Below are 25469 nucleotides of genomic sequence, written 5' to 3'. Positions count from 1 at the left end.
TCACCATGCCCAGCTGAACTGTTCCTGCTTGGAGAGAGGGGAGCAAGGACTGAAGGCAAAAGCAGACCATTTGTAATTAACTTATTAAAAACCTAAATGCAGGGCTGTGGATACAGTCTAGACTGTAGAGTCTAAGCACAGGTGTGCAGAGGTGACTGACAGACACCTAGAATCTCAGCGCTTGGGAGGTAGAGGCAGGAGGATCCCTTGGGCTTGCTGTAGCTGAACCAGTGGCTCTAGGGTCAGTGAGAGATCCTGCCTCAAAAAAATACAAGGTGGAGAGCGACTAGGAAGATAGCCAATGTCAAATTCTGGCCTCTGCAAGCACATTCACACATGCATGCACACTGGAAACACACACACACACACACACACACACACACACACACACACACACACACACACACACACACGATGGGCCTGACTACAACTTGGGTCTCCACACTCTGGGAGATCCTCTCCACCCATCCCCCTTTCTTATGTCAGAGACAAGGTCTCACTCACTATGTAGCCCTGGTTATTCTGGAAATCATTATGTAGATGAGGCCTCTGTCCCCCAAGTACTCCGTATATGGCTTTTCATTGAGTAGATTTAGAGGGCACCTGTGTTTCTTCATGTCTAATAAGTTCCCATGTGGAGTTGCTGATTCAAGGCCCGTATCCATAGACACGTGACCTCCGCACTGGGAAAGTGTATACCAAGAAGGAGCATCTGAGTTTATTTCAGCGGCTGCCTGTGACCACCGCAAATCTTTAACACCTTCCTTTTGTGCAGCTGGAATATTTGTGCCAAAAGTCTTTAGAAATCTTCAGCTCAAATACTGTGCTTGAAAGCTTCTGTATGAGAAGAAAGTGCAGAGTGTGCATTTTCAGTCAGGAGCTGGGCCTGTGAGACAGCCACCAGCACACTAGATATGGCCAGGCTTCCTGGACAGACATCCCAATCTGAAATCCCCAAGTCCTCCAAAACCTCTTCTTTCTCTTTCTTTCTTAATTTCTTTCTTTCTTTTCTTTTTATATATTATCATGTTAATACTGACAAAAAGTTTGAGAGTTTAAACCATTTTAGATTTCCAGTTTTCAGATTCAGAATGTTTAGGTGGAAAAGTCCATGCATATTCCTGAATCGATCAAAGTCTGAAATATACTGTCTTTCTATGGTGTCTAAGTTCTCAAACTTGCGTGCACATAATAACCACACAATAATGGCTGGTTTCAGATACAGATCTCTGGGCCTCCTTCCCAACCTTCTGACTCCAGATGGGTAGGGATGGGCCCAATACCCCTTCGAAACAAGCTTTCCCCACCCTTTGTCACTCAGTTTCCAGGAACTACCACTCGATTCCAAGGGAGGTCTTGAGAATCAAGGTTATTGTGTGAGAGGCGGTGGGTTGGCTCTGAATCAGCATCTTCTCTATCCTTCTCTCTGGAACTTTCTCCTGGTCTAGTTTCAGGCAGTGTCTTTTTCATGCCTATGTCTTTTTACGATCACTGACAGATGTGATGGCAGGAGACATAAGTACAGGGCAGAACAGCCAGAAGTCTATTTAAAAAAATTCTTTTAAAAAAATTATGTGTGAGAACATGTGAAGCCAAAAGAGGGCATCAGATTTCTTGGAATAAATTTATAGGCAGTTATGAGTAGCCTGATGCCAATTCTGGGAACCAAACTCTGGGCCCCTGCAAGAGCAGCACACGATCTTAAAAAAACTGAACCATCTCTCCAGTGCTGCAGACATCTGTTTTGACAAACAAGATAAAAACTAAAACTAAAACAACAACCAAACAAAAACAAAAACCCAAATGCTATTGTGTGATCAGCATGAGAAGTCAAAGAAAAACCAACCCCTTCTGAGCTGGCCCAACTGCATACTGCATAATAAGAAAGTTTTTTTTAGGGGAGGCAAAGTGGATTCCAGAGCATTTGAATTTACTTTCAGGCGACTCAGAAGGAATCAGATGATCCTGGCCAACACCCTTTTCCAGTGTGTTTGTTACCACCCGGAAGAATTCCAGATCATCACCAGCGGCACAGACCGGAAGGTAGGGTGCAGACGGCCCTCCACAGCCCAGAGTTCCTTGTCTGAAGATTCAATCAGGAGTAAATGCCTGGAAATTGCTTGGGGTGGGGTTTGGGGGTGAACTGCATCTTTACTCAATCTTTTAGGTCATTATGTCCTAAACAGTGTATCAGCTGTTCACATAGTGCTTGCATGACGTGATACAGTATTCTAGGCGATCTAGAGATGATTTATTAAAGTATGCAGGTGGAGGATATGCATAGGTTAGATGCAAACAGTGTCACAGGGGCTGGAGCATGTTGGCATTTTGGCCCCCAAAGGTGATTCTCTGGCCCTACACAGACAGTGCAGTCAGAGCAAAGCATCCTCCTCTCAGCAACTGTCTCTTCTTGCTCCCGACTTAGTTTCCCTTCCCAGGCAGGAACCAAGGTTAGGTTTTCAGGTTCTTTAAATCTCCCCTTCTGGAATGAATATGTTGCCAGTTTAGGCCAGAAAGCCAAGTTGTAGTTTGGCTTTGGCTGTGAATAAAGACGGGGGGGGGGCGGGGGGGGCGAGATTAGCAAAGCCCAGTCTCCAGAACTCTCATTCCCCATCCCCCAGAAAGAACTTTCCCTGCCACTAGGCCTGCAGCTTGGCCTTCTCCTTAGGTCGCAGGAGCAGAACCATCAGCGGCTCTTCTGTATTTTACATGTGGCAGCAGACTCAATCTGCTTCGCCTTATCAAAAATCTCTGTCGCAACCCAGGTTTATCGCATATCAACATCTCTTTAAATAGCATGAGAATTTCAAAACCAATACTAAAAATAATGAAATGGTTCCTCCACCCCCTCGCCATGGCCTATTTATAATTCCAACTGGCCCCCTCCGGTGGTGTATTTTTGCTACCTTCTATATAAAGTGGAGGCATCTTTTGTTAGCATGTGTGTGGATGATTCCACCGCACCGACTCTTGTCTAACTCCTCTCTCCCACATTCCAGATTGCTTACTGGGAAGTATTTGATGGGTCAGTAATCAGAGAGTTGGAAGGTTCCTTGTCTGGGTCCGTCAACGGCATGGATATCACTCAGGAAGGAGAACACTTTGTTACAGGTTAGTCTTGGATAATATAAATACACCATGGGTGTCTTATTTCCAGGACAAGAAACCCTTAGGTGGGGGGCAGTCAGAAGAGCTAGTAGAGGGTCTCAAGGACATCCTGGTTAGATTCAGCCCAGAACAGCCCACCGCCCTAGCTGGAACTGTCCAAAAGCTACACTTCAATGAAGGAAGACATTTGTGCAGGGCACAGAGAAAAGCCAAGCTTTACATGGCTATGTTAGCTCTTTGGGGCGGAAATGAGGCTTTAATCGTCCCAAGCCTTCTACTTGCTTTTCTATTCATTTTTTGTTTGTTTTGATCGTTTTTGAGATAGGGCCTTACTCTATGTAGCTCAGGCTGGCCTTGAATTAGTGATCCTCCTGCCTCAGGCTCCTGAGGGCCAGGATAATAGGTAGATCACTTGCTGTCTTTTTCACTCAGCTCCTAACCATCAGTTTGCTTTGTTTGTTTGCGGTTGAATTCAGTCTCAACTCCTTCCCAGGAATAAACCTGCCAAGTTCTCTGGGGGGCACTTCCCTCAGGTCACAGCCACAGGAACAGCACTGATACGATTTCCTGTCAGGCTCTTTGATTCTCAAGGACATTTATAGCAAGGACATTTATAAGTGTTTCAAGTAACTTAAAGTTTCATAAGCACATTGACTTAAAAAAAAAAAAAAAAGACATGGCACATACCTTTAATCCCTTTATTCAGGAGGCTGAGGCAGGGGGATCTCTGTGAATTGGTGGCCAGCCTGGTCTACAAAGCAAGTTCCAGGTCAGCAGCTCGGGCTATTACACAGAGATGTGTAATACATTACCTTACCTGTAATACATTTACCTGCCTCGAAAAAAAAAAAAAAAAAAAAGATCCCAAACTGCATACGCTGGGACAGCCGCCAATGTGCCTGCACCTCCATACTCGTGGAGAACGGAGGGGGTGCAATGCTGCTGTGTTTAGTGGTTAGTCCTGGGCTCTACGTTCCTTTCCACTCTAAATTTACTAGAACATACATAGATCTTTTTTTTTAGATCAAAAAAAGCTTTATATAAATATGGATTTTCCTCCCTTCGAGTTGGCACATGAGACACTGTTGAGAACGAAGCGCTTCCGTGAGGCCAGGGCTGTTTAACAAGTCCCCCTGAGCAACGCAGTGTGATTGTTTTTCAGGTGGACACGACCATCTGATCAAAGTCTGGGACTACAACGAGGGTGAGGTGACTCATGTTGGGGTGGGACACAGCGGCAACATCATGGGCATCCGGATAAGTCCAGGAAACCAGTATATCGTCAGTGTGAGCGCAGACGGAGCCATCTTGAGGTGGAAATACCCATTTGCTTCATGAAGCGCTCTGGATCTCCCCAGCTTCCACCCTATATTGAACAAAGTCCCGCCCAGGACCAAGTTTGGATAACTCCAGAACCGGTTTTGATTTTCTCACACCTAGTTTTGTTCTATAGTCAAAATACTTTATCTTGAAGTTACTTCTTTCCTTTATACAATATGTCTTACTATCTTAAATTGTATGTTGAAATTGAAATATGCTAAAGAAAAACTTTATTCAGTATACATATATACACACATGTACACATATATGTATATGTGTGTATATATATATATATATGAGTTCTTTCATATTTTAATAAATTTGAAGGTGCTATCCTCTGACCATGATCTCTTTTCTCTGTCTCACAAAATCCAAATCCACAGACATTCCTCCTGACCTGTTCCCAGAGAGGGATGCTGGTTCCTTCTAAAAATAAGACAAGGAGAGATCACCTGCATGTGGTGGTGAGGATGGGACCAAAGCCTCACACACAGGGCTATCCCCCCAGCCCAAACTCACTCTTTAAATGATCAGTTCATTGGTGAAGTGGTATAGGCAGTCAGGTTGGAACCCAAGTCTTTGTGCAGGTGTATTAACTTTTGTACAGCTTGTGTCCGAGTGGATACCTGACAGCAGCAACCTATTCGCACCCATTGCTGCGCAGAGTTTGAACTATGGTGGCTTTGCCCCAGGCACCTGAGGAGAAGCTCACGGTGAGGCACACATACTCAGTCACGGAAGCTAGGAAGAAGAGAGGAAGGCAGGGGGCTTGCCTTACCCATTTTATTCCCTCCAAGGCAATGTGATGGTGCCACTCACATTTAGAATGAGTCTCTACCAACTTTAGTAATCTCTCAAGAGTCACCCTTACGGTCTCATCCAGAGGTATGCTTCAATCGCTAGCTGATTTTTAAAATACACACATTTAAAAGCCCAAGGACAATCCAGGGTAGTCAGTTCTCTCTTTGCATGTTGTGGTTCACAGAGGTCCAACTCAGGTCATCAGGCTTGGTAGTTAGCACCTTTACTTGCTGTATTATATCCTAAAGACCCTCCCAGATGATTTAAAAAAAAAAAAAAATCAGTGCTCTAACTGTATGTACACCTGCACGCCAGAAGGGGGCATCAGATCCCTTTGTAGATGGTTGTGAGCTACCATGTGGTGGCTGGGAATTGAACTCTGGACCTCTGGAAGAGCTCTTAATTGCTGAGTCATCTCTCCAGCCCCTCTCCCACCCAGGTGGTTCTTAATTTGATCGAAGTGACTATCAAAAATTAGCCTTTACAGCAAGTCTCATAAAACAATTTCAGCTCTAGTTTTCGACTTTGCCAAGTAAGAATAGATTCCTGCTCAGACATTTATTGTGAGTCGTGAGTGAGCTGAAGTGGTTGATAATGCATTGTGGCACTCCCCACCAACACCAACGCTTCCTTAAGTTGTGCTAGCCAGGCCTGGAGACACACACCCAGGATTCCAGGACTCAGGAGGCTAAGGCTGAGAATGACAGTTCCAGACAAACCTGAGCTACACAAGTGGGAGAGACCCCCTTCCCTTCTCACCAGCCCCCCAAAGCAAAACAAAAGCAAGAAACCCCCTAAAGTGTTACTAAATGAAAACTCCCTGTGAGTTACTGGGGATCTTGACGTGATCGCAAAGGTGAAATATGGAGATGATTTATCAGAGTCTGCCATGACCACGGCATCTTCTGTACAGCAGGGTGATGAAATGAACCTTATAAATTAATCAACCAGGTGGATTTCTTTCCCAGGAAGGTAAATGGTGGCTTTTTACACTTCACGTCTCCACATTACAGTTTCTTCTTTATCCTTGATGTACGCAGCTTTTTGGCACCAGGTAACTGCTGCAATCCTATGTGAAGATCAAGGAGGATATTTAATAAATGATGACCACTTATTTATTAAATAGCAAGTGACATTTTGGGGTTCTGATGTAATTCTGACTCCAGAAAGCTGCTGGTCTTTTTTTGAGCTACAAACTGATGAGAAATTCATTTTGCAAGACCTTGCCTGATTAATTATAAACCTGACAGTTAAGGCATAAAAGGAGCAGAGGCCTCCAGGGTTACCCAGGGAATCAAGGGCGGGGCAAGGCCAAACTAATTCTGATTGGGTAAGGACACAGTCAAGATTTTGCGTGAAGGAGTGAAGCAGCAACCGAGTAGGGGGCGCGCCTGAGAACCGGAAAACTTCCTGGCAAGCAAATACTGGGGTTGTAAAGGACCTGAACTCTGCTGTGCACTCAGCGAGGGTCGAATTCCGGTTTCTCTCATTTCGTAGCCTCAACCTTTCCGAGCTCCCTTCACCAATGAAAACCAGGACGATCAAGTCTCCCAAGCTTTTGGAAAATGACTGTAACCTATCGTGTTATTAAAAAATAAAACAGCAAGAAAAAGAAAACAAACTCTCAACCCATTATACTCCCACTCCCCATTCAGGTCCTAGGGTGACCGGTGTAGGCAAAGGCTGCAAGGAGGTGGCGCCATCTGACCGCACACACCTGAGCCTGGGCTCCTCACCTGCACAGCTGCCAGCGCTCGCCTCTCAGGACACCAGGGCATGAACAGGGGCACCGCTCGCCGGTCATTTTTCTTAGTCTTCACCCGGCTTGCACCACCACAAACTTAGCCAAAGCCAGGGCTTTGCTTCCTTGGGCGCTTTTGAAGGCTCCATCCCCGGATTGTCTCCGCAGTTTAGGGATGGGCGGGGAAGGCGAGCAGAGGTGAAAGGCCTGTTCCAAGGCGGGAAGGAAGGGCGGGGAAGTCCACTAGGCGGGCTCCGGGGAAGTGCATTCCCAGCCCGAGCCGCGGGGGCGGGAGCCCGGCGGCGGGCGCAGCCCTAGAGCCGGATTCCCGCGCGGGGCGTGGTGTGGCGGCCCCGCCCCTGGCTCCGCCCTCGCCCGGTGTCCGCACACCTGGCTCTCAGGTAGCCGGCGCCCGGCGCCTCCGAGAGGCAGCGAGGACCCGGGAGCTGCCGGTCCACCTCGTGTCCCGGGGGCTGCGCTCCCGGACCACCGTACGTGGCCAGCATGGATCCGGGCGTGGGGGACGCACTGGGAGAGGGGCCGCCCGCGCCCCGGCCCCGCCGCCGCCGTTCCCTGCGCCGTCTGCTTAACCGCTTCCTGCTAGCCCTGGTTAGCCGCTCCCGCTCGGGGGACTCGCCGCCCCGGGCCCCGGCCCAGCCCAGCCCCTACGATGGCGATGGAGAAGGGGGCTTTGCTTGCGCCCCGGGCCCGGCACCAGCCTCTTCTGGGAGCCCAGGGCCAGATCGTCCTTTGGGATCTCAGCCCCAGATATCTTCGGGTGACGGGGCGCGTCCGCCCGGCGCTCAGGGCTTGAAGAACCATGGCAACACCTGTTTCATGAACGCGGTGGTGCAGTGTCTCAGCAACACCGACCTGCTGGCCGAGTTCCTAGCGCTGGGGCGCTACCGGGCGGTGCCCGGCCGCGCCGAGGTCACCGAGCAGCTGGCGGCGCTGGTGCGCGCGCTCTGGACGCGCGAATACACGCCCCAACTTTCCGCAGAGTTCAAGGTAGGCAGCGCCAGCCTCCAGCAGCCTCCTCCGACCCTTCTGGTTTCGGTTCTTGAAAAGCATGTGAACCTTCAGCCTAGCCGGGTTCTTGGGGGCGGGGGGAGAGCTCTTTGGTAGACACAACTTAACCAGCCCAGCCTTGGGTTACCGCCTTTGTTTTGAGGTGACGGTGACGTGTTACATTATCACTTGCAAGTGTTTTCTTTAGAAATTAGTTTCTCCCGGGGATTTTGAGCTGGGGTGGAGAGAGCTGACATCCTTAAGTGTGTCGAGCAGTTTTGTGTTTAGCAAGCAGTTGTTGAAGGAGTGTAGGTTTGCCGGCCAGAGTGACTTAAAGCTTCAGATCTGGAAGGGTGCAGAGTGGGAAGTAGGTCCAAGCTTGAAGGCCAAGCTTGGAGAAGGAGGAGATACAAGGGTGGAGAACAGAATGCTGAGAAGGACGCTACCAGGCCAGATCTAGGAGGAATCCAGGGAGAGTGATCAGTAAGTAGAAAGGGCATAGACCTGAAGGTGATGCGTACTGAAGCAGATGAAGGTCTTCAGATCATGTACGACCTTAGACGCAGTGGCTTTGGATTATTTAAGCCGGGGGGCTGCTGAGAACCCATGGGCCAGGTACTCTCAAAAGTAGGGAGAGGGAGTAGGTAAGAGTGCTGTAGTAGAGATGGCATCCTTTAATTTAATTTATATTAAGTCCCGGCCGAATGTGAACAGGAGATGGTGTTTGTTATCTGCAAGATTACAGTCCCCTTGCTGGGGATGCTGCAGGGTCATGAGATGGCGTTAAAGCACAATTGTGGAGTCGCAGTCCCATAAAAGCAAAGTGTTCCTGATAATTGGTGCACAGGGCTTGCATCCTGCTGCAAAAGCGCAGCTCTGGCAGGTGAATATGACTGTCAGTGTTCCTTCCACAAACATACATACGTGGTTCGTAAGTTTCAATCCGAGAAAACAGTCTCTGTCCTGTTACCCGAAAGGATGCTAACCATGGCCTTCCTCTCCGACCTCTGTTCCTGAAGGAGCACAGTAGTCACACAGATGACCTTGTTATCACTTTTGAGCCACATTGCTTTTCAAATACGCTAATCAGGGTAGTGTGGTGGTCAAGAGCAAGGTCTTGTGGGCAGTGGCTCAGTGCTTGACAGAACACTTGTCGTACAAGCCTTGAGGATATGAGTCTCTGGAACCCAGATAAAAAGGGAGAAAAAGAAAAGGCAGGTGTCCCACTGCAGGCCTGTATCTTCGCTGTAATCTCAGTGTAGACTTGTACACAGTCCCAGCCCCGGGGAGATGGAGCCAGGTGGATTCCCTTGGGCTTGCTGTATGAACGATCTAGCCAATTTGTAAGCGTCTAGATTCAGTGATAGATTCTATCTGAAGAAAGGAGCACATTTGGTTGGTGGACATACAGAAAGAGCAAGGTCTCTGGGGCATTATGATTTTTATGCAGACTAATCATTTCTCATCTGTAAAATCGAGATATATGACAGTTACTTCATTATAGAGGGGTTGTGTTAAGTGGGTTATATAGAGAGCACCGAGAACGGGCCTGGCTCCTGGGAAGTGGTTATTCTAGAATTATACTTCCTTCCTGCAGAGAGACCTAGAGGAGGAAGGGAGGTGATCTTTGGGTAAGCTTTCTTTTACCAGACGTCCCACCCAGTTACTACAGCAGCGAGAGTGGCAAGTAGCTTGGAAGGGACTGAAATTCACAGTCACTGCCAGTGACTCACCAGGATTTCCTCTTTTGCTGTCTGAATCCCCAGGGCCTGGGAGCTCCCAGTGGAGGAACCGAATGATAACTAAGTTGTTAGCGAGAGAGACATAATCTGGGGTTTTCCTGGGACTTTTAGGTGGCCAAACTCGGAGGGTGGGATGGATTTTAGAATTATGGATTTTAAATATGAGGGGTGGCGATCTAGGTAGGTGATGCTTTCTTTTACAGGTATTGAAACCTTCACCCAGTTGACACACATTTATGGAATGTGGAGGCATTCTGTTAGGAAACAAGGACTGTGTGAGGAGGGATGGGTAAAAGCCAGATCTTGGGACTGAGTGACAACTCTGAATCCAGATGCAGGGACTGCTCCCAGGGGTTCACTGTCTAGAGGAGAAATGTATACCAACACAGTGGTCATGCAGTCCCTCAGAACTGGTGTCAAGATGGAAAGGGACCACACAAGAAGCTGTGACAGTTGTGGCAAGAGGATTTGACTTGTTTGGAAGAGCAGCACAGCCTTCCCTGTTGAGGACCCTATACCCTGAATTGGGTTGTGAGAGATGAAGTGTCAAATAAGGACATGGGAGATGGGATATAACGACTCCAGACCTGGGAAGGGAAAATGGCATTGAAGGGGATGGATGAAGCAGGGGTTGGAACTCAGGCCGAGAATCCTTTTGCCAAATTCATTGATGAAAGCTCTTGGAGCAGGGGAGGAGAGTGGAAGACTAGATATTTGACCTTGTTAAGGTGATTGTCTTTTAAGATGTCTAGCTAACTTTAGACCCAGGAAGGGCCCAGTAGGGTGGGGCTTGACCTGACCACCACAAATAGGATGGGTTGGGGGGTGATAGCAAACGACCCTTTGACAGGGGTCACCTAAGACCATTGGAAGAACAGATATTTATATTAAGATTGATAAAAGTACCAAAATTACAGTTATGAAGTAGCAGCAAAAATAAAGTAATGGTTTGGGGTCACCACAACATGAGGAACTGTTTTAAGGGGTCGTAGCATCAGGAGGGTTGAGCACAGTTGCTCTAAGACCTCATTATTGCTGTGGAGGTCGGGCTTTGTAAAGGACGCCTCTGGTTTACTAACTTGTTGGAAAAACCGTATTTTTTTTTTTCTCTTTTTGATTAGGAGAGAGGTGGAAGTGCTTCCGGTGTTTCTTGTCTAGTCTATTCTTGGAACGGTCTCCTCCATTGTTTGTGGATCCGTTCTGCTTTGTTCTTAAGGTTCTGTTCCCACCCCCAACCCCACCCCCACTGCTGTCCTACGTCTCTACAAATAATTTATACAAATTGTTTCTTTTTTCCTATCCCAGTGCTAGAAGCCTTAGATTTGTTCACGTCCTGTCTTTTTGCAAAAATCAAGTGGTTTTGTTTTGTTCTGTTTTGTTTTTTACTGAGTCTTACTGTGTAACCTGCTGGTCTGGACTCAGGGTCTTCCTGTCTCAGTCTCCTTGCCGGGATTGCAGGCATGCACCACCACACCCAGATACATCATACTTTTTCATATGTATTCTATTTTATGGTCTTCTAGCTTTTCTATGGTTAAAATAAGGGTGTCAGCCATCTGTAATTTCTCTTAGCTTATGTGCTTAAAATCAAATTTAGATAGACCATGTGCTAGAGGCACTTCCTTTTATTCATTTTAACTTTTAAATTTTTCTATTGTTTTATTGATCTGTTGGAGAGAGGTCTCAAATATCCCAGGCTGGTCTCCAGTTCACTAAGTGGACAATGACCTTGAACCTCTGATGTTCCTGAAGAGGTGTCCCTTTCTTGAAACAAAGATTCACACCTTGTTTTCTTTTTGGTGGTACTAAGGATTAAAATCAGGGCCTCTAGCACACTAGGGAAGTGCTTTACTACTGAGCTATATCCCCAGTTTCTTCACTTTTGTTTTGATAGTTGTGGATAAAACAGTAGGAGAAATGGAAACAGCAAAAACTATTGGCAGAAGAAAAATGGCTATAGCTATTATTAAATAACTGGAAGAAATATGTTGAAAATCACCAGGGTTTGGGAGAGAACACACATACACTCACATGTACACACACACACACACACACACACACTCACATCCACACACTCACATATACATACATACATATACACATGCACTCTTACACACACACACACACACACACACATATAAACTCACATAAATACCCACATACTCTCTCACACACACACTCACATACTCACACATACACACACTCACATAATCACATTTTCTCTCACACACCCACACACACTCCTTCACACGCATACACACATTCTTTCTCTCACCCACACATCCACACACGCACTCTCACAAACACACTCACACATAAACTCACATACACATACATACACACATATATACATACACACACACTTACACATATTATCTCTCATACACCCATACAGGCACACATTCACATCGAGGGCTTAGCTATGCTGTGTTGTGGATAAACGTCCCAAACGTCACTGCTCATCTTTGAGTATTTTAGCTCCAGTACAGTCTCATGGTGCTGAGATCCAACCTTGGGCTTACACAGGCTAGGCAAGCCCTCCACATTGAGCTAACACCTAACCCCATCCCTCACCCCCTTTTTTTGAGAAAAAGATCTTGCTATATAGCCTAGGCTAGCCTGAAACTTAAGATCATCCAGCCTCAGCCTGCCTCAGCCTTCAGGGTACTGGGTACAGGTGTGACAAACAACACCTAGCTTTCTTACCAATAATTATGGTTCATGGAGATATCTGTGCTTATATCTCTCCTTGAGTTGTGTTCTCCAAAGTGGAATTGACATATATATATATATATATATATATATATATATATATATATGCAGATTTTAATTTTTTAAATTTGATTTTTATTTGTCATTAATTGTGCATGGGGGGACATGTACACCCATGCATGGGGGGGATAGGCACGCTCATGTATGTGGGTGCCAACCTTCCACAGTACTTGTAGGGGACAAAGAACAGTTTGCAGGTTTTCTTCCACCATGGGCTCTGGGGATTGAATGCTCACTTAGGTTGTTGTGCTTGGCAGCGAGTGCATTTACCTGCTGAGCCAGGGCCCTGGCTCTACACAGTTTGTTAAAGATCCCATCTTATCTGTCTTCTTGGAGTTGTCAAATTCTTTGTGAGGCTTTGGTTGTGAGGAGGCCAGGCTAAGAGGAAGAGAATTCACAGTGAACTGAAGGGGCTAGAACTCGTGTGGGAGGCTAGACGAAAGTGCTGGTGTAGTCCATAGAAGCCAGAACTAGGTTTGGGGCACCAGAGTGGCTTTTTTACCTGGAACTTTGAAACAGGGAAGAGGTAGACATGATAGTGTAATCCTGGTGCTAGGGAGGTGGAGACAGGAGGGTCATAAGTTCAAGGTCATCCTTGACTACATAGTGAGTTTGAGTCTGGGCTACAGGGCTATAGGAGATCTTTGTGGGGGTGAGAGAGGAGGAGCGGAGAGGAGTGGGGAGAGAGACAAAGACAGAGACAGAGACAAGAGAGTAGAGTAGAGAAGATGTGAGTTTGGTACATGAGCAATGAAGGAATTTGAACTATTTTGTGCTGAATAGTAGGATAAGGAAGGTTTGCTATATTAACTGGGCTGCAGGAAGATTGGTCTGATTTATTAAGTACCTAGAGGGCCAGGGAGGAAGGGGCATGGCATCTAGTCAGATATCAACTGATCTCTTCTAGGTGAGCAGTAGTTTGAACTCAACAGTGTAGGTTGAGGTAGGGGAGAAACAGAGGCATGGGGCCTGGGGACAAGTTCAATCCTAGTCTGCTCCTGGGAGGGAGCTTCTGAGAGATATCAATGCCAAGACGAGGGCGGGGTTTTAGATATTTGGAGTTGAGGAGCTGGCTACCCAGAAACTTAGGGGAAGACCCTGAAGGGAGTAATCAGGATGAAGATGTCCACAGCCAGCATTTTGATGAAGGAGCTACACGCATTGTACTTTAGGAAGTCAATGTTGCTCACAGTGTGGTCATTACCAAAGAGTAGAAGGAAGCCTTGAGAATCAATGCAGTCAGCCAAGGAGCGGTAAGAAGGGTGTTTTCCTGTGAGGTGACTTGAGAGAGATGTGGAAGGAGAATGATGGAGCGGAGGTCAGTGGTGCATGGAATCCCAGTGATCAAAGGACAAGAGCTTCAGGGAGGACAGGTAGTGGACACTCTGAAGGTATTTAGCAAAAGGACTAAGGAATAGCTTAGTAAAGTGCTTGCTGTGTGAGTATGAAGACCTGTACACATACACACACACACACACACACACACACACACACACACACACACATACACACATACATACACATACGTGGACACATGGATGAACATAGTCACACATGGACATACACAGAGAAACACACAGATACATACAGACACACTGTTCTGCACAGACGGTCTCTTGGGTTTTCAGGGTCTGGCACACCTTCTCTTCAGAGAACCCATATACCCAGCATGGGGCAAGGAAACCTATCCCTACCCATGTTGTCATCTCAGGCCAAGGCTGAATGATGACCACTTGGGAGCTTGATGCTTATAGATCGTCCTTTGTTTGTGTCAAGGCCCAAGGTGACTTTCGTCTTTGTTTCCTTTCAGAATGCTGTTTCTAAGTATGGCTCCCAGTTCCAAGGTAATTCCCAACACGATGCCCTGGAATTCCTGCTCTGGCTTCTGGATCGTGTCCATGAGGACTTGGAGGGCTCGGCTCATGGGCAGGGATCTGAGCAGGTTAGTCTCTCTCTAGTCTGCATGTGCGTTGATGTCCCTTTTCCCTCAGTGGATTATTTACTCAGCTCCTTAGATCCTGCATAGTCCAGCCACTGTGTACACCTGCTGGGCTTTCTCTCTTTTAGCTCTTGCTGGTTTTAGATGGCCATTCCCTTCCTATTGCAGTATTTCTTGTCTTCCCTGATCCCAGTGATAACTGTGAATAGGATTTCATCATGGGTCATAATTTTAAAAAGAGTTCTTTTGGTTTGTATATATCTGTGCAGGTGCAAATACGCATGCCAGAGATCAATGCCAGGTGTCATCCCAGATCTTTTTTTTTTTAAGACAGGCTCTTTGGATATTCCAGGAGCTTGCTGATTTGGCTAAACTGGTTGGGCAGCAAGCCCTAGGGATGCTGCGGTCTCTCCTTCCCCTGTGTGGAGACTGCAGGTGCACACGGCTAAACCCGGCTCCTACTTGGGAACTTGAATTCACATCCTTACACTTGCGTGGCTGGCACCTTTCAAATTGAGCCATCCCCCTCCCCATCCCCAAAAATATTTTCCTTAAACTTTTTTCCCCACCCTATTCTACACATTTGTCTGGGGTGCCTGGAGCCACCATAGTCATTCTTTGTTGGTTTTAGACGGTTCCAATTCAACCAGCTCTACTATTGCTTAGTGTATCTCACAGAGCAACGATTTCTGTTTTTCTTAAGATGTGGGCAGGTAATTTCTGATTTTGATGGAGCCCCCAGACCTTTGGGACGAAGAAAGCGTTGTAAAATCGAGGGGTCGCTTCTGTCGTTGTTGGCTCTGCTTTGCTTTGTTTAGACGGAGTCTTGCTGTGTAGCTCAGGCTGGAATGTGTGTCAGTCCTCCCAGCTCACACAGTCTCTGCAGTGTTGGGGATCACACCTCGGTCATACAGTCCAAGCAGCTTTTTTAAAGTCAAGCCCCAACCCTTCAGCCTCCCTAGTGCTGGGATGACAGTTATCTGTCACCACACCCGGCCACACTACAGTACTTTGTAAGTGATGGGTAATTGGCACATTGGCTGTGCTCCTTATAACTCTCCTAAATAAAGACCAATAATGGCTTTACTATGATCCCTGTATTGCTCACCGGAAAGTGAATGAATTTACATTACGAGTGAGTCAAGTTGTAGTACTTAAATAGTGCACATCTCTTGCACCTTGATAATTAGCCAGTAAGTAACACATTTTTGATGGATCTCACAGGCATTCAGGCCTAGCTTCCAGGTCTGCCCCACCAGCTTCTTGTTTCTCTCCCCTCCCCACAGTACTGAGACTTGACCCTCACCCCCAGGCCTGATGGGCAAGCGACCTGTCTACCTTGGAGCTACATTCTCAGCCCTTCTGTATTGTTTTCTATCTGCACACCTTATTCTCATCCCTCTCACGAGTCCAACAACAACGACAACAACAACAACAACAACAACAACAACAAAACAACAACAACGAACCCCTTGGGAAGCCAGACTGGATGGCGCATGTCTGTAATCCCAGCACAAACAGTTGAAGAGTCATGGGGCCTGGAGACATGTGTCAGTGGTTAAGTGTCAGGACTGCTGTACCAGCGGATAAGACTTTGGTTCCCTGTACCCACACGGGCAACTCATAAATACCTGTAAATTCAGCTCCAGGGGATCTGTCTCCTCCTTTTGGCCTCTGGTCACCAGCACATAGTGTACACACACACACACACACACACACACACACACACACACACACACAGACACACACACACTCACACACACCACAGACACACAGACACAACACAGACAGACAGACCGACACACACACACACAGGCAGACAGTCAGAGGCACCTAACTAAAGTTAATCTTAAAGGGGAGGGAATTAGTCAGGATTCTAGCTTAAGAGACTCTGGCTTGAAAGCCTGTTTTCTTGTTTTAAAAGCAATCACTCCAAATGACTGGAGGACACCAGTAAACAAAACCAGTGGTCACCCCCAACAAAGCTCCAAGTGGGAGCCAGGTATGGTGAGGCACATCTTTAATCCTAGAGCCAGGTGGATCTCTGTGAGTTGAAGGCCAGCCTGGTCTACATAGTGAGTTTTAGGCTGATCAGAGCTACACAATGAGACTCTGTCTCAAAAAAAAAAAAAAAAAAAAAAAAAAAAATCCCCGGTACTGCACCAACAAAGTGCTTCCTCTGGGTTGGGAGGGAATGGGTGATTTTACTTTTATTTGTAGTTATTTCTCTATAAATCTTATTTGTATCTTTGTATTTTCATGTGATAGAAGGTTAAATTCCTCTGGCTTAAGGAAAGGGCATTTGTTGTTGTTTTATAACCTGCAGATCTGGTTAAAGCAGCTTTGGGTGGGACTGAATCCAAGATCCCAGGTGATGTCACCGTATCTTTGACTCCGTCTCTTCATTCTCTTTCTGGCTCTGCCCACGTGGTAGCAAGAATTGCTCGAAGAGTCTCCAGAGACTAGCACACCAAAGCAAATCTGGATGGTCCTAGCACAGTTGGCATGCTTGTTCCTAGACGTGGTCAAAAGAGCAGAGTAGCCATATTGGACATTCCCGAGTTACATTCCTGTGGGAAGAACACGGATTAAGGAAGGATTTTACAGAGTCAGAATTAATTGCTGGCCCAAAATACATCACTGGGTGGATACATGTTGTCTACTTCTATGCTGTTTGTAAATTCAAAAAAAACACATTAATGTGACATGTGTGTATGTTCACACATACACACACACACACACACACACACACAGATGATACCATTTACTGGATGTTATATATTATATATCTACTTTGACAATTTTCATGATTTAGTACCTGGTATATAGTAGACAGTAAACTTATTAAAATGTCTCATTTTAATATTTATAGTGATAACTCACATTCTGTAGTTAGTGGAAACATAGGTTAGGGGTTTCCCAGGGACAGTCGCTCTTTGGTAGAGTCTTTTGTAGTTTAGACTGAACTTGAACGCAGTATGTAGTTGGGGATGACCTTGAACACCCGATCCTCTTGTCTCTACCTTTCAAGTGCCAGGATTATGGGTGTGTACCATCATAGTTCTTCGGGGTCATCATCTTCTACCTGATGTAAATAGGATCGAGTCTGGGTCCATGGCTCTCATCCAGTGTGCCAAACATCCTTTCTTGGAAGCTTCTTGTGTCTGCTCAGGTGTCTCTACCAATCTACTCCTGTATAAACAAGGGCTCATCCTGTTTTCCTCTCTCTTCTTCTTCTATACCCAGAGTTCTTCCTTCCTGGGAAGTAGGTGGGATAGATAACTAACTGTGTTAGTTTTCTGTTACTGTAACCAGTTCACAAGGAGGAAACGGGTAGTATGGACTTTGCAGGTTTTTGTCTGTGGTCAAGTGTAGCTAATGCATCAGGGCTATGGCAGGGGGTACCTCATGGTGGAAGCTTGAGGAGGGACAAGCTCTTTATTCCATAGTGGCTGTGAAGGGGCTGGATTCCCACAGTTCCCTTCAAGGACATGCCCATAGCGACCTAAGACTTCCCACTAGGCCCTGCCTCAGCTTAAGGTCTTACCAGCTCTTAATAGTGAACGCTTGGGACCACGCCTTAACACACGGGCCTTTGAGGGATATTCCAGACCCAGATTTCAGCAGCAGCCTTTCAAACTGCCTTTCAGTTTTCCTCTCTTATTTCTTTGGTAGCAGGAAAATCATTTGACTTAAGGTCACAGAGAGGGTAAGCTATGTGTGTCCAAGTTACACAGCTAGTAAATGGGAGAGCCCATACCCAAATAAGGAAATCCCATTCTCCATACCAGGATTTCTGAACCTGAGCACTTTTGGCATCTGGGCCTGGATAATTTTTTTCTGTGCTGGGCTGACTTGTGTGTCAGTGCCTTAGCCCTGTCTTTCTTGCTAGGTGCCAGGGACAGTCCTGACTTGCTCTAAACCTGTGTGTGTAAACATTGGCAAATGTTCTCTGGGGAAGGGATCCAAATCACCCTCTAGTTGAGACGCTTCACTCTAAAAATCTTTGTTCCCTATGAATATGCGTCTCCTTCAAACTGGTCTTTAAGGCATTTGAGTTTGTTTAAGTCATGAGGGCCATAACTTCAAGATATAGGAAAAGTGGCCATGATTGAAAGTTAGTCTTTCAACTTCCTTCCTTCCTTCCTTCCTTCCTTCCTTCCTTCCTTCCTTCCTTCCTTCCTTCCCTCCTTCCTTCCTTCCTTTCTTCTCTCCTTTCTCCTCTCCCTTTTCTCTCTCTTTTAGGCTAGGGATGGACCCCAGGCCCTTGTGCTTGCTGGGCAGGTGCCCGGCAACACCAGCAATGTCTCTTTCTCTGTCCCCCTCAAGTTGCTTCTGGAAGGTAGGCTGCCTTGAGACTGGGCTGTGTGTCTTGGAGGCAGCAGACAGAGCCTTGAGGTTGTTTTGCAGGAAAACTTCGTTTTCCCTTTCAACAAAGAAGCTCCTGCCCTCTGTGTGACTGGAGTGATTTTTCTCCCTTTGAAGTTATTTCTGTACTCAGGACACAGGAAAACCATGCAGCAAGATTCATTTGTAACTGGAATAGATAACATACGGGCCGCTCTCTTTTCCATTACTTTAACGATTCTCAAACACTTCCATCCTGCAAAGCCTGTATTTTCACTGCCCTCTGAACACCAACACGTAAACAATCTTTTTGATAGTTTTCCAGGAATTGCTACTTTTGTAGAATAAAGGTGGGAATGAGTCTAGGGAGAGAAACAGCAGCCAATGTGTGTGTATTAAGCACCTACTGTGTGCCAGGTAAGAGTCCTTCCTCTCTCCCATCCTTTCTCCTTCCTTTCTGAGACAGGATTTCCTTCAGTAACTTATCCTGGCCTCAAACTCGCACTGTAGCCTTGGCCAAACTCATAATTCAAACTGTAGCCCAAGGTGCCTTTCAACCAGTGATCTTCCAGGCTCAGCCTCCCAAGTGCTGGGGTTACAGATGTGAGCCTCTGTTTCTGGTGTGTATCTTACCTCCTGATTTTCACCATAGTTCCATGTCGAGGGGATGCTGTTTGTAAACATACAGTGAAGCTTTGAGAGGTATCAAGGTTCGCTTGCCTAGCAGACTGGACTCATGTTCCTCTGACCTCATAGTCCATGTTTTGTGAATGACTTCCTACTACCTGTCTCCATGTTTTGCTTAGGATTTTCTTTCCACACTCCACCCCGTCTCGACCCTGTCCACAGTCATGCCTAGTCTTAGCTTGTCATTATATAGAAACCCTCTGTATCATCGTAAGTTCCTACATGCAACTGGACGTGCCCTAGGAGGGGAATGTAGATGGCCAGTTGTGGAGAAGCACACAGGATTAAATGAAACACTTGCCTAGAATTAGATAGCTTTGGGCAAAAAAGAGCTTCAGTGGCAAGAGCTGCTAGCTTTCTTGTCTAATCATGACGGCTACAGTCAGTGTTTTCAAGTTTGGTCATTCTGCCCATGGCAGAATGTATCCTGACAGGACATCTTGGTGCAGTTTGGGTCATGGACCTGTCTCTTGGTAGGGAATTAAGCTTTTTCTGGGGAGACATAAACAAATGTCTCTTTACTCCAGATAGGGCTCCAATGACAAACCAAAGTGGCCACTCCATCCAAATCTTGCTTGATGAACCAATGAATTGATTGGGCTTACCCTCAGGAGTATGGGTGAGGGGCTCCTCTGAGCTTTACACATGACCTCAGAACAGCTGTATCACTAAAAGGTCCCATCCCAGTGTGGGTGATGACCTCCTAAAGCTACACACATGGAGTCCCCTACTCTTCAGTACTTTCTGGCTTCTCTGTACTCTACAACTCCCCAAGACCACTTGAGCTGAGCTGGGATTACTGACAGGTGACAGGCACAGGGAGAGTGGCTAGAGTCTCTCTAAAATAACCCTTCCTAGGTATTCTCTATGAAGGAGCATCAACAAGCTGGGGTCTTGGAAGATCTCATGTGGATAATTATAGCTGTGCTCCACTCAGAAGACAACAGTCTACATAGTCCCACCGAGGGACTAGATTCAAAGTCTTAAGAAGGGTAAATCCTGGGCAGAACAACCCCAGTGTCCACACCTAATGCATGTTCACACCTCTAGGCTCTTGCAAACATTTGCCACTCTATTTCTGTCTGGTTGTTGAGCTACCCTTGAACTTGGTCTATCCTTCCCAAGCCCCATCTCCTTTGACTGCTGGAGTCCACTGTGTTTATTCCTTCCTTCTTTCTTCCTGGTCCTCCTGAACTAAGAGCCCTTACACAGGTGTCTTGAGTTCCCCTCCCATTTCTTTTTACCTTCATGGCTTTCCCACAGGTCACCTGCTTGCTACTTGGACACTTAATGATGTTCTTCTTTACCTGGGAATGGCTGTAGAGATAAAGAGTCTCTGTAAGCATAGAGCTACCACTCTGGCTTAAAAAAAAAGCTATTAGATATCTCCAATATGTTATACCTACAACCTATACAGTACTGAGTATGTGCCAGGCTAAGTCAGTCAGTCAGTCCGTCCATCCATCCATCCATCCATCCATCCATCTATCTCTGTCTGTGATAGCTACTTCTATGTCATCTTGACACAAACTAGACTTATCTGAGAGGAGAGAACCTTGACTGAGAAGTTGCCTCTCTGAGATCAGGCTTTGGGCAAACTTATAGGGTATTTTCTTAATGATTGATGGGAGAGGACCCTGCCCATTATGGGTGGTACTACCCCTGGGATAGTGGTCCTGGGAGCTATAAGAAAGCAGGCTGAAGAAGCTATGAGGAGCAAGCCAGTAAGCAGCACTCTTCCATGGCCTCTGCATCAGCTGCTGCCTCCAGGTCGCCTCTTGGTTTGAACTTCTACTTTGGCTTCCCTCAGTGGACCATGACTTTGGATATGTAAGATAAATAAACCATTTCCTCCCCAAGTTGCTTTTGGTCATGGTGTTTCACCACAGCAATAGTAACCCTGACTAAGATTCCCTCTATGAATGACTCTTTAACTCCTCAAAACATGTCTTCTATCAGTTGAGTGCTATTGTGACTCCCATATTAGAATTAGGGAACTGTTCATACACCGGAAATGTAGTCTCCACACTTGTATGCTAATGGTATTTGGCAGTGCTGGGAATGGATCTTGGGACCTCACACACGCCAAGAAAGCAACCTCCTACCACTGAAGTCCTGCCGCAGCTCTGTTACTGACTGGCATTTGGAAATAGGATGATGCTTTGGAAGGTAATTGAGTTGAGATCACAAGAGTAAGTGTGTCCAGAGTGCGGCTGGTGGCCTCATGAATGAGGAAGAGTTGATCTTCTCTTTGTTGTGAACTTAGAGGCCCTTGTCAACTGCCAAGAAGATGCTAGTGCCATCTTTCTAGCCCAAAGAACTATGAGCTGAAACAGCTTTTCTCAGTTCATTGTAAATTCTCAGTTTCTTCCTCCAGCATAGTGGTGCAGGCCTGGAATCCCAGCTTTTAAGAGGTGATGTATAGGCCTGAAAACCAGAAGTCTTAAAGTTGGTCTTGGGTCAAGAGTGAGTTTGAGACCAACTGGAACTACACAAGACCCTGTCTCAATCTTCCTGTCCCACTCACTACCTGAAACCCTGCCTCAACAAATAAACAAACAAGAAAAACCCAAACAACAATAATAAAAATCAAGAAGGAATAAATTACTTGTTTGTGATATTTTTATTATAGCAATGGAAAATGGACTAAGGTAAAAGATATAGAGCAAGTGAGTTATTTAAGTGGATTCAAAAGGTTGAATATAAAAAAAAAAAGAAAGGTTGAATATATTAGCCACTGTGTCATCCCTGTTAGAAACCACCCAGCAGAAACGATTTAAGAGAACAAAGACTCTGGTCATGATAACACAGAAACAAGGATAGCATGTTCAAGGCCCCTAAGCACCACAAATTGGTCTGAGAGATAAATACTTAAAAAACATACAGACACATGCACAGTGTTACATTATAGCTTTGTGTTGGGGTGTTTTGAAAAATATGACTAGTTGGAGATGTAGCTCAGTGGTAGAGAGCTTGTCTAGTATGTGTGAGGCCCTGGGTATGTGGGTGAGGAAAACATGTCTAAAATGACTCTTAGGGTAGTGAGGATAAAACACATTGAGAAATTGAGATACAATGCTGTCAGGAAAATTGTATGTCTGGCCTTATAGACACTCAGATATTCACTAAACAGCTATCTACTATGAGTTGCTGTAAGTGGAATGGTGCCCTGGACAACCTTCAGTGTTTTTGTTTTTGGTTCTTTTGTGTGTGTGTGTGTGTGTGTGTGTGTGTGTGTGTAGCAAGGACCTCATAAGTAATTATGTCCCCTGCGTGGTACGGAGTGGGCGGAAAGTAAGGATAACTAGGAAACCTGGGAAGCTGGAGCAGCTCATACTGGGAGTAGCAGCCATTCAGGGATGATGGGAGACACTAGAGTAGGCCAGAGCCTTGAGGGAAGAAGAGGTGAAAGATGACCTAGAAAGATATATTCAGGATGCAGGGATTTGGAATTGCTGTTTATAGATGTGATTAAGAAAGTTGAATTAGGGTAATTAACTTGAATTATCCAGTTGGTCTCTTAGCACAACACTGAGTGTTGTTATAACAGGCAGAGGGAGTTTAGAGACCACAGAGGACAAAACAGTGTAAACACAGAGCAAAGAGCATTTATGAAGATGCCAAACCAGAGGACAATATGGTGTGGCCACAAGGCAAGCAATTCCAGCAGCAGCCCCTGAATCTGGAAGACACTAGTTAGAAGATTCCGCCCAGAACCTCTGGAGGTTGTGACACCTGTCAACACTTTTCTGTAGACAACTGATACCTGTTGTAGATGTATCCGAGGCCCCAGCAGGACATAGGTGAAGAGTAGTGCCATCGACCTCAGGGTAGAGTTGGGCCGGGAGTGTGTATGAGTGAGTTTTCTCCATCATCACCCTCGAGTTCAGTGTTTTGCACGTGTGTATACACCCTTTCTCAGGGGTTCGGGCAAACAAGAGGATTGAAAGAGCACTGAGTAATGGTGAACCAGTATAGAAGATCTTGGCTCCACAGTGCACAGGAACGGATGATATGGGTGAGGTGGTGGGCTCTATGACTTGGTATAATGCAGACAAGATGTCACTGGATCTCTTCCCTGTTCCTTTGCAGCTGCCCCCAGAAGCGAGTAAGATCTCAGAGGACCTCCGGCCATCTGCAGCTCCTTCTTCCTTAGGCCCCAGCTTTGTGCAGAGCCACTTTCAAGCACAGTACAGGTAAGATGGAGGTGTGCCTAGAGTGTGGTCCTCAGGAGTTGTGCATGAAGGCCACCTGTATCTCATTGCCCAGGACCCTGCACAACAAAACAACACATACTCAAGTTCCCTTCCCTTTCCTAGCCCAGTCCTGTTCCTTTTCTTCTTCGCTTCTTGAGATGGCCTTCTGCCCTCCTTTAAAGGAATGGTGGCTGGAGGACGGCTCTGTAGAGCAGGGATGTGGTAGGCAGGATAAGCCATCCTGCAGACACAGTGAAGCTGGGGAGACGCTTCCTGTTTGCTTGGCATGGCCAGAGAGCTCAGCTGAGCTAGTCACTGTGAGCTTAGCTCACAGTGGTGGATATAAAAATCATTACATGGCCTTTGACTTCAAGAAGCATGCATTGTGGGTATTTCTATATGAGAGTATGTGTGTTTATAAGAATGATGAGGTTTAGTGAAAATACTTGCATTGGCTAGATTTCGAAGATGAGACCTTAGCCTCAGGCCCTTTGGCCATATGTGTCTTTTCATGAGTTTTGATAGCTGAATAGGGTGAATCGGTGGGAACATACTCAACAAAGATGACTGACTGTAGCCTCCAAGATGGGAATGAGCACAGAGGTCAAGATTTAAGGGAAGCCATTGGATTCAGAGATGTTGCCACATCTCTTACGTGAGATGTCCACATATGTATGTTTCTAACATCAGGTTTAAATTCCACTTTTTAAAGGCTGGAACGAAACCAGAGTTGAACACGTGAATGGTATGCTGATTTGACATGTGTCTATAATATACAGTATCATGTTAATATATATGTACCGTCAAATGTTCACCATTTACGGTAAAATCTTACAAAATCCTCTTTTGTAGCTTTTTATTTATTGCGTAATACTCAGTTATCTCTAATCACTCCGCCTGTGTGGTTGACTAGAGGACTTCTTGCCGCCTGTGAGTTAGTCCTGTTGGTTAGCCTCTCTCCCACTGCCATCCCTACTCCCTGGTCTCTGGTAATTGCCATTCTATTCTTAACTCCTGTGAGAGAGGTTTTACAGTCACTGAGTAATATTTACATATGATTTGATAACACATTTTACATTCCATATTCTATGTGAAAATCTTTGTGCTTATGTTCACATGAAATATGTATGTGCTATAATATATAAGGTAATATGTAATTATATATTTTTAATAAAATATGTGGACTAGCATAAATGGTATGTAGTATATTTATATAATTTATTATTACTGCTTTTTGAGCAGTTGGGGATTGACCCAGGATCTCACACATGCTAGGCAAGTGTCCTACCACTGAGTGACATTAATAATAAATATTAAATTTCTCTATATAATATAAACATGTGTACTTAAATGTGTCTAAGTATACTTTATTAATAATCTGTGTATGTTTGTGGGTACTTGTACACGTCTACATGTATGTTCAGAGGCAGATGTCAACTTTGGTGATGTTCCTTAGTTTCCTTTGGTTTGGTTCTTTTTGTTTTGTTTTTTAATTTTTAGGTAGTATCTGTCATTGGTCTGGGGCTTGCTAATTAGACTAGGCTGACTGGCCAACAAACCGCAGGACTCTACCTTCTCAATGCCGAGTTTACAAATGGCATCCGGCCATTTTATGTGCATACTGGGCTCAAACTCAGGTTCTCATGGTTGTATAGCAAGCAGTTTGCAGACTGAACTTCTCTCCAGCTCTTGTTAAGAGACGCCCTTACAAGAGTCTGGGAGACAAGAGAGGCTCTGGGGCTTCTTCCAGGGCTCACAGTAAGTGCAGAAGAAGCTCTGCCCTCAGTAGGTTCTTTGAAGTCTGAACC

At 45.8% G+C, this 25469-nt stretch overlaps 2 protein-coding genes and 1 long non-coding RNA gene across 3 annotated transcripts in view; 2 read left to right on the top strand and 1 right to left on the bottom strand.

Annotated features, from left to right (window-relative positions):
- Positions 1–4769, top strand: part of Cfap52 (cilia and flagella associated protein 52) — a 40142-nt gene extending 35373 nt beyond the window's left edge. The window contains exons 12-14 of the mRNA XM_032913739.1: positions 1941–2043; positions 3000–3111; positions 4271–4769. Of these exons, the coding sequence (XP_032769630.1) occupies positions 1941–2043; positions 3000–3111; positions 4271–4446 (391 nt within the window). The 3' untranslated portion in view covers positions 4447–4769. The remainder of the gene's footprint in view (positions 1–1940; positions 2044–2999; positions 3112–4270) is intronic.
- Positions 4770–5745: 976 nt separating this feature from the next.
- On the bottom strand, positions 5746–7238 carry LOC116908908. Its single transcript, XR_004389039.1, has 2 exons — positions 6966–7238; positions 5746–6298 (listed from the first exon to the last, which is right to left on the bottom strand). It is a non-coding gene; the product is annotated as an uncharacterized LOC116908908 (long non-coding RNA).
- Positions 7239–7300: 62 nt separating this feature from the next.
- Usp43 (ubiquitin specific peptidase 43) overlaps positions 7301–25469 on the top strand; it is a 61179-nt gene continuing 43010 nt past the window's right edge. Inside the window, exons 1-3 of the mRNA XM_032912362.1 lie at positions 7301–7978; positions 14303–14434; positions 23558–23661. Coding sequence (XP_032768253.1) covers positions 7475–7978; positions 14303–14434; positions 23558–23661 — 740 coding nt within the window. The 5' untranslated portion in view covers positions 7301–7474. The remainder of the gene's footprint in view (positions 7979–14302; positions 14435–23557; positions 23662–25469) is intronic.

This window comes from Rattus rattus, chromosome 9 (assembly GCF_011064425.1).
Source record: "Rattus rattus isolate New Zealand chromosome 9, Rrattus_CSIRO_v1, whole genome shotgun sequence".
NCBI classification, from domain to species: Eukaryota; Metazoa; Chordata; class Mammalia; order Rodentia; family Muridae; genus Rattus; species Rattus rattus.
Note: the sequence above shows the minus strand (reverse complement) of the source record. Positions and strands in the feature narration are given on the sequence as shown.